At 37.2% G+C, this 13,214-nt stretch overlaps 1 protein-coding gene across 6 annotated transcripts in view; it reads left to right on the top strand.

Moving 5' to 3' along the window:
• USP9X (ubiquitin specific peptidase 9 X-linked) overlaps positions 1–13,214 on the top strand; it is a 482,368-nt gene that overhangs the window by 424,895 nt on the left and 44,259 nt on the right. For all 6 annotated transcript variants that reach the window (XM_072817572.1, XM_072817568.1, XM_072817571.1 and 3 more), the window contains 4 exons: positions 40–160; positions 9,331–9,461; positions 9,655–9,933; positions 12,060–12,185. In XM_072817572.1, the coding sequence (XP_072673673.1) occupies positions 40–160; positions 9,331–9,461; positions 9,655–9,933; positions 12,060–12,185 (657 nt within the window). The remainder of the gene's footprint in view (positions 1–39; positions 161–9,330; positions 9,462–9,654; positions 9,934–12,059; positions 12,186–13,214) is intronic.

Below are 13,214 nucleotides of genomic sequence, written 5' to 3'. Positions count from 1 at the left end.
TCATTTATAGGTAAATGTTTTATATGTTTTGTATTCTAGATAATGTCACTACATCCCAGATACATTTCTTTCCTTTGGCAAGTTGCAGACTTAGGTAGCAGCCTAAATATGCCTCCTCTTAGAGATGGAGCAAGAGTACTTATGAAACTTATGCCACCAGGTAAGAATCTTTTTTATATGTATAATGTTCATAAAATATACCCTGGACAATAATGGAATGTATTAACATTCTTTCTCTAGATGGAATATGCTTTGTTGTATAGGCCACATCAGGAGTTGACAAACTAAGTGCACAGTCCAAATTCACCCCATTGCCTCATTTTGTACAGCCTAGGAGCCAAGGATGATTTTTACATTTTTAAATGGAGGGGGGACGGATTTCAAGAGAATAATATTTTGTGGCTCCTGAAAATCACATGAAATTTACATTTTATTGTCCTCAACAAACTTCTGTTAGTGTACAGGCATGCTCATTCGTGGCTGCTTTTGTTTTAAAACACTAGATAGCGCAATAGTTGTGGTTGACACCGTATGGTCTGCAAAGCTTTAAATATTTACTATCTGGCCCTTTACAGAAAAAATGAGCCGACTTCACAATGTTATGGGCCATGTGTCATCTGTGACACTGTTTCTTTATTATTCCTCAGAAACAATTACTTTAACGTGCAGCTTTTTTTTCTATATGTATATACCATTATATCTATAAATAATAACTTAGTACAATTGTGTCTTGTCTATTTTATATACCTGCTCTTGAGTTTCTATTGTGGAGATGAAAACTTAAGTCTTATTATTATTTTTTTAAGAGTTTATTTATTTATTCACGAGAGAAACAAAAAGAGATGCAGAGACACAGGCAGAGGGAGAAGCAGGCTCCATGCAGGGAGCCTGACGTGGGACTCGATCTCGGGTCTCCAGGATCACACCCTGGGCTAAAGGCGGCGCCAAACCACTGAGCCACCAGTCTGCCCTTAAGTCTTATTTTCACATCCTCCTCATTTTTGCTTAAATTCTTTTATCTAAAATTAACACTAAAATGTAAATTTACATTTACATTTCTTACTTCAAGAGTACGTGGGAAGTAGTTTGGATTACTGACAAACTTTTTTCCTGAATTTAATAATGTCCACTTTTTGTTTTCTTAATTTTCTGTACGCTTATCACTATTTCATTCCACATACTGTTTAATAACGTCTCAAAATAATTTCCCGTTGTTATTTCCATTATATAATCTGTTATGTTTTACTATTTTCTGGAGCCTTTCTTCCTTCCTCTTGTAGCTGTTTATTCTTTGGTATAGAACTACTGTTGTGGGACTTCTTTCTTCACCTTTTCCATGGCAGCATCTCCATTCTCAAGTTCCTATGTCTTGGGTCTTGAAGTTTTTTCTTACCTACTCCCACAAGGATGTACTCTCGAACCCTGCTTGGGCTGCGATACCTTAGACTATGCACCCCTTTCACATGGAATTTAAATAGCACTATTAAAAATAATATATCTTCAGAGAGAACTTGAACAACTCACCAGGTAATTGAATGTGCCTGAAGGCTGCCTCAGGAGATAATAAAAAGACATGACACCAGTAGAAAATGCTGACTTGGTAGTGCTGAGGTAACACAGGGGGAAATATAACTGGGAGATAGATGGGCTGCCATTAAAGTTTGCCTGGGAACCAACACCCAAGAGTCCTGAAAGGCTGGTTGTACACCTCTCAGAATAAGCTCTGCTTGCAGGTCCTCACTTTTCATTTTCCTAAAAAGTTAAAAGGGCTTTTTACTGTACAGCTGCCTGGCCCAGGGGTTTTTGGTTGGTTGGTTTTGGGTTTTGTTGTTTTCGAAAGTTAGACCTCATCAATTATATTGGCACCTTCCTCATGATACAGACACCCTTTTATTTGCCGTTTGAATATGAGCTGATTAGGGTTTTAAAAACATGTGACAAATGAACAGAGTTTACTTATTTCCTTGAAGGCTAATACTGATAGGTGCTTTATTTTCTTGTTTCCTGCCTGTCTCTTGTTTTTGGAGAGTACTTTTTTTCCTAATAAAAACTTATTTTCCTTTTTTTTTTTTTTTTTTTTTTTAAAGATTCTATTCATTTATTCATGAGAGAGAGAGAGGCAGAGACACAGGCAGAGGGAGAAGCGAGAAGCAGGCTCCATACAAGGATCCCAGTCCTGGACTCGAACCCGGGAATCTGGGATCACACCCTGCGCCAAAGTCAGGCGCCCAACCACTAAGCCACTCAGGCGTCCCTTATTTTCCTATTTTAAATAATTTCAAACTTACAAAGAATAATACAATCTCATTTACCCATCCCCACATTCAGTAGTTGTTAATAATTTGGTATAGTTGTTAAATCATTTTTTTTTCTTTTCTTTTTTTTTTTTTAAAGATTTTATTTATTTATTCATGATAGTCACAGAGAGACAGAGAGAGAGAGGCAGAGACATAGGCAGAGGGAGAAGCGGGCTCCATGCAGGGAGCCCGATGTGGGATTCGATCCTGGGTCTCCAGGATCACGCCCTGGGCCAAAGGCAGGCGCCAAACCGCTGCGCCACCCAGGGATCCCTTGTTAAATCATTCTGTGGTAAGATTTTTCTAACTTTCGGAGAGCAAGTTGTAGATACCCTATATTTTTATCCCTAAATAACTACTGGTTTCTAAGAACAAGAACATTCTGTTAAAATTACCACAGTAATTAATCAAAATCAGAAAATATAACATTGGTAAATTACTATAATTTACCCAAAAAATTACTATAATTTACAGACCTTATACATATTTTACCAATTTTCCCCATAGTGAACCTTATCAACAGTGTTTTCTGGTTGAGAGTCCAATTCAGGTTCTTACACTATATGATTCGTTGGATCTTTAATCTGGAATGGTTCCTCGGTCTTTGTTGTTTATGATTTTGAAGATTTTTTTTTTTAATTTTTTTATTTATTTATGATAGTTAGAGAGAGAGAGGCAGAGACACAGGCAGAGGGAGAAGCAGGCTCCATGCACCGGGAGCCCGATGTGGGATTCGATCCCGGGTCTCCAGGATCGCGCCCTGGGCCAAAGGCAGGCGCCAAACCGCTGCGCCACCCAGGGATCCCGATTTTGAAGATTTTGAAAAGCACAAATCATTTGTGGTCTTTTTCGGTTTTGCTGGTCTTCTGATGGTTATATACAGGTTGTACATTTTTGTCAGAATACCACTTATGTGATGCTCTCTCAGAGCATTATACCAGGAAGCACATGTCATTTTGTCCTTTATTGGTAACATTATCCCAGATCACTTAATTGACGTCTGCCAGGTTTCTCCTCCGTAAAGTTACTTTTCATATTTTGGAGAAATGTTACAAGATTCTGTAACTCTTTCCTCATCACACTTTTACTTAGGATTTTACCATTCATTGCAATTATTGCTTGAATCGGTTCTTTTGTGGTGGTTACAAAATGGTGATTTTATTTAATTTGATCATTCCTTCTGCATTTACTGGTTTGCAACCCTATTTGTGATGTCTTTTAGATGTATACACACATGCATAACCTTGTTGGGTTATAGCCATTATAATTATTACTTATTTTGATTCTCAGTTGTCCCATAAACAGTCAGTGGATGGACACAATGCCTTTTTTATATAGCTGCATCATTATTTGAGTACTTTCTTACTTGCTGTCACAAGATGTTTAAAGCTCATCTAGTACTTTTATTCTAGCCCTAGAATCAGCCATTTCTCCTTTCTGTGAGAGAGAGAGGGTATTTAGAAACCAGAAACTTATTGCTACTGGGGTATCTTGTTTCCAGGCCTTCCCATTAAACTGAGGAAGTAATACACATCTCTATCAATTTCTGTATTTGTCTCTATTAGAAAAAATAAACATGGGTTTATACTGGTTCTATTCCAGCATCTTCATCTTTCCCCATTTCATATTTGTATCTATCTCTAAATGAGTAAGAAATCTGCTTTCCAACTTCATCAATTTATTGTTGGTTTGGGGGAGTGACTTGCTTCTTATGCAGACTTCAGCCACTGGTTAGGTCTTTGATTTCATCTCTACTTTCTCAAGTACCTGTTGTTTTCATGTCCTGAGCTTTTCTAGGATTCAGTGGGACATTAATTTAGTAAGTACCCCTTCTCCTCCCTCTTACCCCCATAGTTGCTTCTTGTTCATCTAAGCTAGCTGTCTTCCATCCCCTCTATACCTTCAGTAATTCACTCACATTTTTCTACTGTTTCTTCATCCCCTATTTGTATGTCCTTTTGAGGTTATATATTTTATAATCCATTATTCTCTTTGTGGTGGGTTTGTGGTTGCTTTGCTGATAAATACAGTTCAATAATTCTTAGCTAAAGTGTCTCTCAATCACTTAATTTAATCCTTATCCCTTACCTGTTGTACCATTTGGAATTGTATTGTTTCATTTACTAGTGTTTGAGTAACAGTTCTTGCTTTATGTATGCAAAAGAGCCCACCATCACAATGTATTTTAAAACACCTCAGAATCCCTGATCTTGTGATTTTAGCATAATGCCACTACATAGTACAAGAAAGCTCTTGCAGAAGCCCAAGCAAAAAACCTCAGTGTGCTTTTTTTCATATTTTATATGATCAAAGTATAGTACCTAAATTTGAAATAGCCAACACTGAAAAAGCCAGTGATGATCATATTACAATAGACAGATCACAGGCTTTGGACTCAATAGACTTGAGTTCAAGTTCTTATTCTAGTTATTTCATGCCTCAGACATGTTTTGTTTTTCAGAATTTCCTTGTAAAACTGGGCTAATAACTATTTCATGGAACTGCAGGGATTACATGGGTGACCCATACATACATCTGTGGAAAATCCCAGCCTAATGACTGGTATTTAATAAGTATTCAACAAATGTTAACCTACTCGCTGTCACTATAGTTGCCTCATGCATGCATACATATACACACACACATTCATTATCCATCCCTCCCTCCCTCCACCCCTTTTAAGAAAGGAAGCAGAGACTCCTAAGGAAAGGAAGTAGTTATAAATTCTGTTTCTAGCTGTGTTACTTTTGGGTAATCATTTAATGTTTGTGTACGCTTGCATATATTTTAAAGGGGGAGAAAACCAAGATGGAATGAGTAGCTTTTTTTCTAGTCATTGACTTTACATCTCTTAGTTCTTTCTGAATCTGCCTGAAAGTCAGGTGCCTCTATTATGAGTTGCTGTTAAACTTCGAACATCTCCAGTCTTCTCTGTAGGTAATTTAAGCTTTTGTAATTTATACTGTTGTCAGTAGTTCCTCTGTACTTTCCCTACGTGCATTGGGAAAAGATTCTCCTTGATACTGAGTAATAAAAATGTATACTGCTTTACTAAGCAGAATGAGTTGCTTTTCCCTTTCAGTGCTTCCTTTTTTTAATTTTAATGTATTTCTTTGGAAAAAGAGAGCACAAGTGGGGGAAAAGACAGAGAGAGGGAAAGACTCCCCGCTGAGCAGGGAGCCTGACACAGGACTCCACCCCAGGACCCTAGGATCATAGCCTAAGCCAAAGGCAGCTGCCTTAACCCCCTGAGCCACCCAGGTGCATCTTCAGCCCACTTTCCCCTAGAAGTTTAGTCTGCTTAATATCTTCAAATATGCCAAAGTCCATTGTAAGCACTTCATTTAAGCCTCAAAACATGCCTATGAAGGAATTAACTTTTTTTTTTTTTTTTCATTTAAAGATTTTCCCTCTCTGTGTCTCTGCCTCTCCCTCTGTGTGTGTCTTTCATGAATAAATAAAATCTTTAAAAGGGGGATAGGGATCCCTGGGTGGCTCAGCAGTTTGGCATCTGCCTTCGGCCCAGGGTGTGATCCTGGAGTCCTGGGATCAAGTTCCACATCAGGCTCCCTGCTTCTCCCTCTGCTGGTGTCTCTGCCTCTCTCTCTCTTTCTGTATCTCTCATAAATAAATAAATAAATAAATAAAATATTTAAAGAAATAAAATGAGGGCAGCCCCGGTGGCGCAGCGGTTTAGCGCCGCCTGCAGCCCAGGGTGTGATCCTGGAGACCCGGGATCGAGTCCCATGTCGGGATCCCTGCGTGAAGCCTTCTTCTGCCTCCATGTCTCTGCCCCACTCTCTCTGTGTGTCTCATGAATGAATAAATAAAACCTTTAAAAAAAAAGAAAAAAAATATAAAGATGGAGAAACTGAGACAGCTAACAAGCTACCTAACCAGGGACACATAACTTAAATGACAGTTCTAAGATTCAAATGTAGACTTTTGGGCTCCAATGTTTATACTGTAAACATATACAGGTTTATATTACTGTTCATTGTTTTCTATAATGTTAATAATATATTGCTATAACCATATACTTGATTAGGGTTAGGTATCTTTATAAAAGATGGGAAGGGAATAAACTAAAATCTTAACTATAGTTGGATGACAGTATTGTGGATGGTTTAAATTTTTCTCTATTTAACTGGGGACCTGGAATCATTTAGATTCATGAATGCTGAAGTTGGAATAGCCATTAATGATCATTTGGTTTACATAGCACAGTTGAATAAAATAGAATGCAACAACATTAAATGATTTGTTTAGTACTCATGCCTTCCTTTTCTTAGAACTTGTTTCTTTTCTCCGCCTCCCTTTTGCCTTCATCCTTCACTCAGAATATCTTTAAACCAAGCAAGACTTTCTCAGATAAAGCCTATCAGTTGCTTTGTTTTTAGAGAGTAGTTTGGTGATATATGTTAAAAGTCTTGGATCTTGGTGGCTTTTTCTGCTTGCAGGATTTTTTTTTTTCCTGATGAAATAAATAATTGCAAAGATTGAGCTGCTAGGATCTTCAGTGTAAAAAAAAATACAGAGACAAAACTACATGCCCAATGAGAGGTTAAACTGGTAAAATAACATACTATCAATTTAAACACCAATTAAAAATAATATAAGGGATGAATATTTAATATTCTCATTACATTTAATATTCTCATTACCTGAGAAGCTATTCACAGATGTTTGATTATAAAACTTAATATTTCGGCAGACTGGGTGGCTCACGGGTTTAACACTGCCTTCAGCCCAGGGTGTGATCCTGGAGACCCCAGATCGAGTCCCACATCGGGCTACCTGCATAGAGCCTGCTTCTCCCTCTGCCTGTGTCTCTGCCTCTCTCTCTCTGTGTGTCTCTCATGAGTAAATAAATAGGATCTTTAAAAAATAAAAAATAAAACAAGACTTTATTTAGTTACATTATGTTTCACTGTCCCTTCAGAATAGGGAAAACTAATGATTTTAACACAACTGATTTGTTTTTTTCAAGATTTTTAAATTTTGTTTTTAAGTAATCTCTATACCCAACATTGGGGCTCGACTTCACAACTCCTGAGATGAAGAGTCATGTGCTTCACCAACTGAGTTAGCTAGGTCCCCCACAAACGGAAGATTTTGCTATTTCTAGGCTACTTCAGGCATACAAAATTACCTTACTCTATGGAAATTATAGTAATTTTCATTTATCTTTATTCTTCAAGAAAAAAGATTTTATTTTATTTTTATATATATATATTTTTTTTAATTTTTATTTATTTATGATAGTCACACACACACAGAGAGGCAGAGACATAGGCAGAGGGAGAAGCAGGCTCCATGCACCGGGAGCCCAACGTGGGATTTGATCCCGGGTCTCCAGGATCACGCCCTGGGCCAAAGGCAGGCGCTAAACCGCTGCGCCACCCAGGGATCCCAAGAAAAAAGATTTTAATATTTTTAAAGCAATCTTAGTTATCAAGTGGTATTTTAATCATAACACATTACCTTGGAAATAATTTGATGATAACAAGGTACTTTCTAAAGTTGATTATTCTTAAGTTTGAATGGTAACTAATGCTAAATTGCATCATGGGTATTTTTTTAACTGTATCTTTTCGCTGTCATTTGAAAGAAATGTAGGGGTACGTGGGTAACTCAGTTAAGTGTCCAACTCAGTTTCAGCTTGTGTCGTGAGATTGAGTCATGCATTGGGCTCCATGCTCAACTCGGAGTCTGCTTAAGATTCTCTCCCTCTCCCTCTGCCCCTCCCTTCATGCTCTCATGTGCTCTGTCTCTCAAAATCTTTAAAATGAAAGAAAGTAAGAAACTTGTATTTTAGTAGCATGGGTGGAAGAATAAAAATCCTGTGCTTGGAGGTAAACATTAATCCCCGTAGGTTTCTCCTACTACTCAAAAGTAGATTGTTCCTATGAACAACCTTTTGTAAGCCAAAATGATGTAAAGCACAAAGAAGCAGTTACCATTAGTTTATATGGGAAACTATTTTGAGTGTTCCCACACCCAAAAAGTAACCTCTTAAGCGACATCTTGTTCTAATGGATCCACAAAATAAGATAAAGCACAGAAGCTCACAGAGACAGCCTGACGCTCTAGTGGCTTGATGCTGAGTATAATTCCCAGGAAAGGAGCTTTGTGGGGCCACTTCCCTCCTTGAGGGTGCACATTGCCTCTTTAACAACTGCGAAACAAATAACACTATTTTTGTTTTTACCTTTTCATAAAAGTGAAAATCCTCTTTGGATTTCTTGTGGCTAATGAAAACAGATACTAATGTAGGTCTTTCTTGCTTTCTTCCTTTCTCTTTCTTTTTTGCTTGCTTTTTTTTTTTTTTTTTTAAGATTTTATTTATTTATTCATGAGACAGAGAGGCAGAGACACAGGCAGAGGGAGAAGCAGTCTCCTCCAGGAGAGCCTGATAGGGACTCCTCGAACTCCCTGAACCTAAGGCAATCCAAAGGCAAACGCTCAACTGCTGAGCCCCCCAGGCATCCCTAATGTAGGTCTTTCAATAAAGAGAAGGGCCGTGCTGTTAGGCAAAGGGTGCGCCTGTATTCCTTTTTTTCTTCACCATTGTTTGTTTTAAAATTCACCTCCTAAGGTACCACTAAGCTCATATTCAGTAAAATAAAATAGTTAATGCATAGTGTCATAAAGGTGAACAGTAGAGAAGTTGGAAGACTTCTCACTTTTTCTCTTTTGTTAGTTTCAGTAAGAATTCTTTCTTTTGAAGTGTACTGTATTTTTTAGGTTTCTAGTGGCTGAGGAGGCGTGTTGATTTGAGGTCTCTGATTAGGTGGAGACTGCCTCCTTCATGTTTGGGTTGACTGATAGGAGTCATGGTTGATGGTGGGTTTTTGTTTTTTTTTCTTGTTTTAAATCAATCCAGATCTGGCTATGTCTTGTGAAGTATGAGCCTATATAACTCAATGAACTGATTGTTATGCCACACTGAAGTAATTTTCAAAATATCAAAAGTGAAACACTATGAATGGATGAATGGTGTTGTGTTTTAGACTATCTTGTTTTCTTTCAGATAGCACAACAATAGAAAAATTAAGAGCTATTTGTTTAGACCACGCCAAACTTGGAGAAAGCAGCCTTAGTCCATCTCTTGACTCCCTCTTCTTTGGTCCTTCAGCCTCACAAGTGCTGTACCTAACAGAGGTTGGTATTTTCCCTTTTGAATTTATTTCATATTCTTTGAACTTGACCTTTTTATGTGGTAATGTGAAGAACATGGATAAAATTTGAAAATTTGAAATATTTTTAAATGGTCAAGAATTTCTTAGCAGTGATAATAGGGAAAATAGAAGTTACTTTTTAAAACCCTTTTAATATGATCCTTTTCTTTTTCCAGGTAGTCTATGCCTTGTTAATGCCTGCTGGTGCACCCCTGGCTGATGACTCGTCTGATTTTCAATTTCACTTCTTAAAAAGTGGTGGCCTACCCCTTGTCCTGAGCATGCTAACCAGAAATAACTTCCTACCAAATGCAGATATGGAAACTCGAAGGGGTGCTTACCTCAATGCTCTTAAAATAGCCAAACTGTTGCTAACTGCCATTGGCTATGGCCATGTTCGAGCTGTGGCAGAAGCTTGTCAGCCAGGTGTAGAAGGCGTGAATCCCATGACATCGGTAACCACTTTTTAAAAAATATCTTATTTATAGTAATAAATGGTAATTTTTAAAGTTCGAGTTCAGAGTTGATTCAGGATGTTTCGAGTTCCTTTCTAGTGGAATCTTAATTTAGAGGGTTTCATCTATTAAATTTGTATGAAAAGTGAAAATGGTATTTCCTGACTACTCTAAGAGGACAATTCCTCCCTACTCCTTTAAGCCTGATAAAAACTCCATATGGATCTCTTACTAACTTGTACCTGGCAGATGGATGAAGATAAACGTGGTAGTAAGAAAACTTTAACTGATTTACTACCCTGTTGCCAGCCTCTCTTCCCACCTTGATAGGCTTATCCTCTAGTTCTGAGCTTATTCCAACTCTATTTTTGTCTTGGTGGCATCCTTAATCCATCTCACCAAAAGTCCTCAAGGCATGCCAGAATTCAATGTCTACTTATGAGAGGTCAAACTATGCACTTAATTCTGACTAAAATTTGAAGTTTTCTATATTGATCACAAGTGATGGTTTTACTAAATTAATCAACAGGAGATAAAGGCTTCAGGAATGTAGATTCTCTTTTTTATAAATGACTTGGGTCTTAATCAGGGAATTGGAATGTTGATTAGTTATGTGATATATTAAATATGTGATATGGAATAATACTGCATGTATTATCATAATAGCACTTGTAATTGTTTTAGGTGTGATAATGATACTATGGTTATGTTTTAAGTGAGGTGCCCCCTCCCTTTTTATTTTTAATAATTGCTAAAATATTTACAGGGGAAACTATATGATATGCAGGATTTGCTTCAAAATAATTCTGGGGGGCAGCACCGGTGGCGCAGCGGTTTAGCGCCAGCTGTAGCCCAGGGCGTGATCCTGGAGACCCCGGATCGAGTCCCACAGCAGGCTTCCTGCATGGATCCCGCTTCTCCCTCTGCCTGTGTCTCTGCCTCTCTCTCTCTCTCTCTCTCTCTCTCTCTCTCTGAATGAATAAATAAATAAATCTTTTAATAATAATAATTCTGGGATTGGGGCTCCTGGGTGGCTCAGTTGGTTGAATGTCTACCTTTGGCTTAGGTCATGAACCCAGGGTTGTAGGATCTAGCCCTCATTAGGCTCCTTGCTCAGCAGGGAGTCAGCTTCTTCCTCTCTTTTTACCTGCCGCTCCCACTGCTTGTGCTTTCTCTGTCAAATAAATTAAAACGTTAAAAAATGATAATAATCCTGGGGTTGAAAAGTGAGGGAGGGAGAGTGGTTAGATAAAACACTATTGATCCTTTGTTCATAATTATTGAAGCTGGTACATGAAAGTTAATAATACTATTATCTCTGGTTTTATATACATTAGGAACTGTCCATTAAAACAGTAAAGAAAAACAAAGGGCCTGAGTTTATATCATTTACAGTATAGAGAAAGGGAATTACAACTGGAAAGGTAGTCACAATGGCCTGGCTATGTAAAACTAATCTGTTTTTTATTTTATTTTATTTTATTTTATTTTATTTATTTTATTTATTTTATTTTTATTTTATTTTATTTTATTTTATTTTATTTTATTTTATTTTTTTATTTTATTTTATTTTATTTTATTTTATTTATTTTATTTTATTTTATTTTATTTTATTTTATTTTATTTTATTTTATTTTATTTTATTTTATTTTATTATTTTGTTAGGTAGGTAGGTAGATAGATTGATCTGTTACTGAAATTCCTCAATGTTTCTCCTTTTCAAAGAACAAAATGATGACCAGGAGAAAGCAGAGCAGGATCTGCCCAAGAGCACATTTGAGAGATCTGGGATAATTTATTGAGTCTCTAGATAGGGTTGGGACCATCAGTTTAGTTTATTACTTAAATCTGTAAGATACACTGAGCCCACATGTAGAGACAGGAATTGAATTGATCTAGAATGGGTGTTTGCAGAGGGACATGTTAACACTACATTGCACAAGAAAAAGTGGAGGCCCTATTTTTGGCAATATGGTCCGCTTTTTGTGTAAATCACCGTTGACTGTGTGTGTGTGTGTGTGTGTGTGTGTGTGGTTCTGAGGGAGTGGTGATGGGTGGGGAGCAAGTGGTTGGGTCTGGTTCTGTACAAATTACTTTCTTCAAACCAAATGGTTACATTTTTTCAGGTCAACCAAGTTACTCATGATCAAGCTGTGGTGCTGCAGAGTGCCCTTCAGAGCATTCCTAATCCATCATCTGAGTGCATGCTTAGAAATGTATCCATTCGTCTTGCTCAGCAAATATCTGATGAGGTTAGTATTAAATATTTTAATACTTAGTATTAAGAATTTTAAAGAAATAAATAAAAAATAAAAAAAAGAATTTTAAGCTGTGAAATCTTGCAAGATCTTTTCTACTTTTGGCCCTCTGTTTAATTAAGAAATAACCCTTATCACAATTTAATTAAGACTGAATTTTCGTGGGCCCACTCACTGTAATCACTTTCTCAGTCTAGAGTTCCCCTAACATGAATTTTATCTAATATTAATGTTAGTATTTTCCAGTTTGAATCCTCTTTCTGTACAATAAACATCCTTTTAAAGTGTCTAATTCAATTTTAACAAAAGCATGTATGGGAATTCCTGGGTGGCTCTGCCTGTTTAGCGCCTGTCTTTGGCCCAGGGCGTGATCCTGGAGTCCTGGGATCGAGTCCCACATCGGGCTCTCTGCATGGAGCCTGCTTCTCCCTCTGCCTGTGTCTCTGCCTCTCCTGTCTCTCATGAATAAATAAATAAAATCTTCAAAAAATTAAAAAAATAAAAAATAAAATCTTCAAAAAAAAAGGCATGTATGTATGAAACCATCACCATAATCAGGACTCAGAACATTTCCATCACTCTGTGATGTCCCTTTGCATTCCCCTCTTCCCTCTACCCCAGGTAACAGTGATCTTTTGTCACTATAGAATAGTTTGCATTTTCTACAGTTTTATATAGATATAATTCTACATACAGTGTGTGGTCTTTTATGTCTAGCTTCTTGCACTCTGAATAATGATGTTGAGAATTATCTATGTTGTGTGGATCATCAGTCCATTCCTTTTTTACTGCTGAGTAGTATCTCATTATGAATATTCCACATCCATACACTTGGTAAAGTACATGTGGATTGTTTCCCCTTTCTGGCTATGAATAAAGCTGCTATGACCATTCTGTATAAGCATTTGTGTGGACTTGGTTTTCATTTTTTCATGGGGAAAAACCGAGTAGAATGTAGATTGGTGGGATCATCTTTATAGTCTTTAATATTCTTCTGAAAGTAATGTAGGGCCATATAATAAC

The sequence above is a fragment of the Canis lupus genome, chromosome X, assembly GCF_048164855.1.
Source record: "Canis lupus baileyi chromosome X, mCanLup2.hap1, whole genome shotgun sequence".
NCBI lineage: Eukaryota > Metazoa > Chordata > Mammalia > Carnivora > Canidae > Canis > Canis lupus.
The sequence above is the reverse complement of the archived record's forward strand: the minus strand, read 5'-3'. Positions and strand labels throughout refer to the sequence as shown.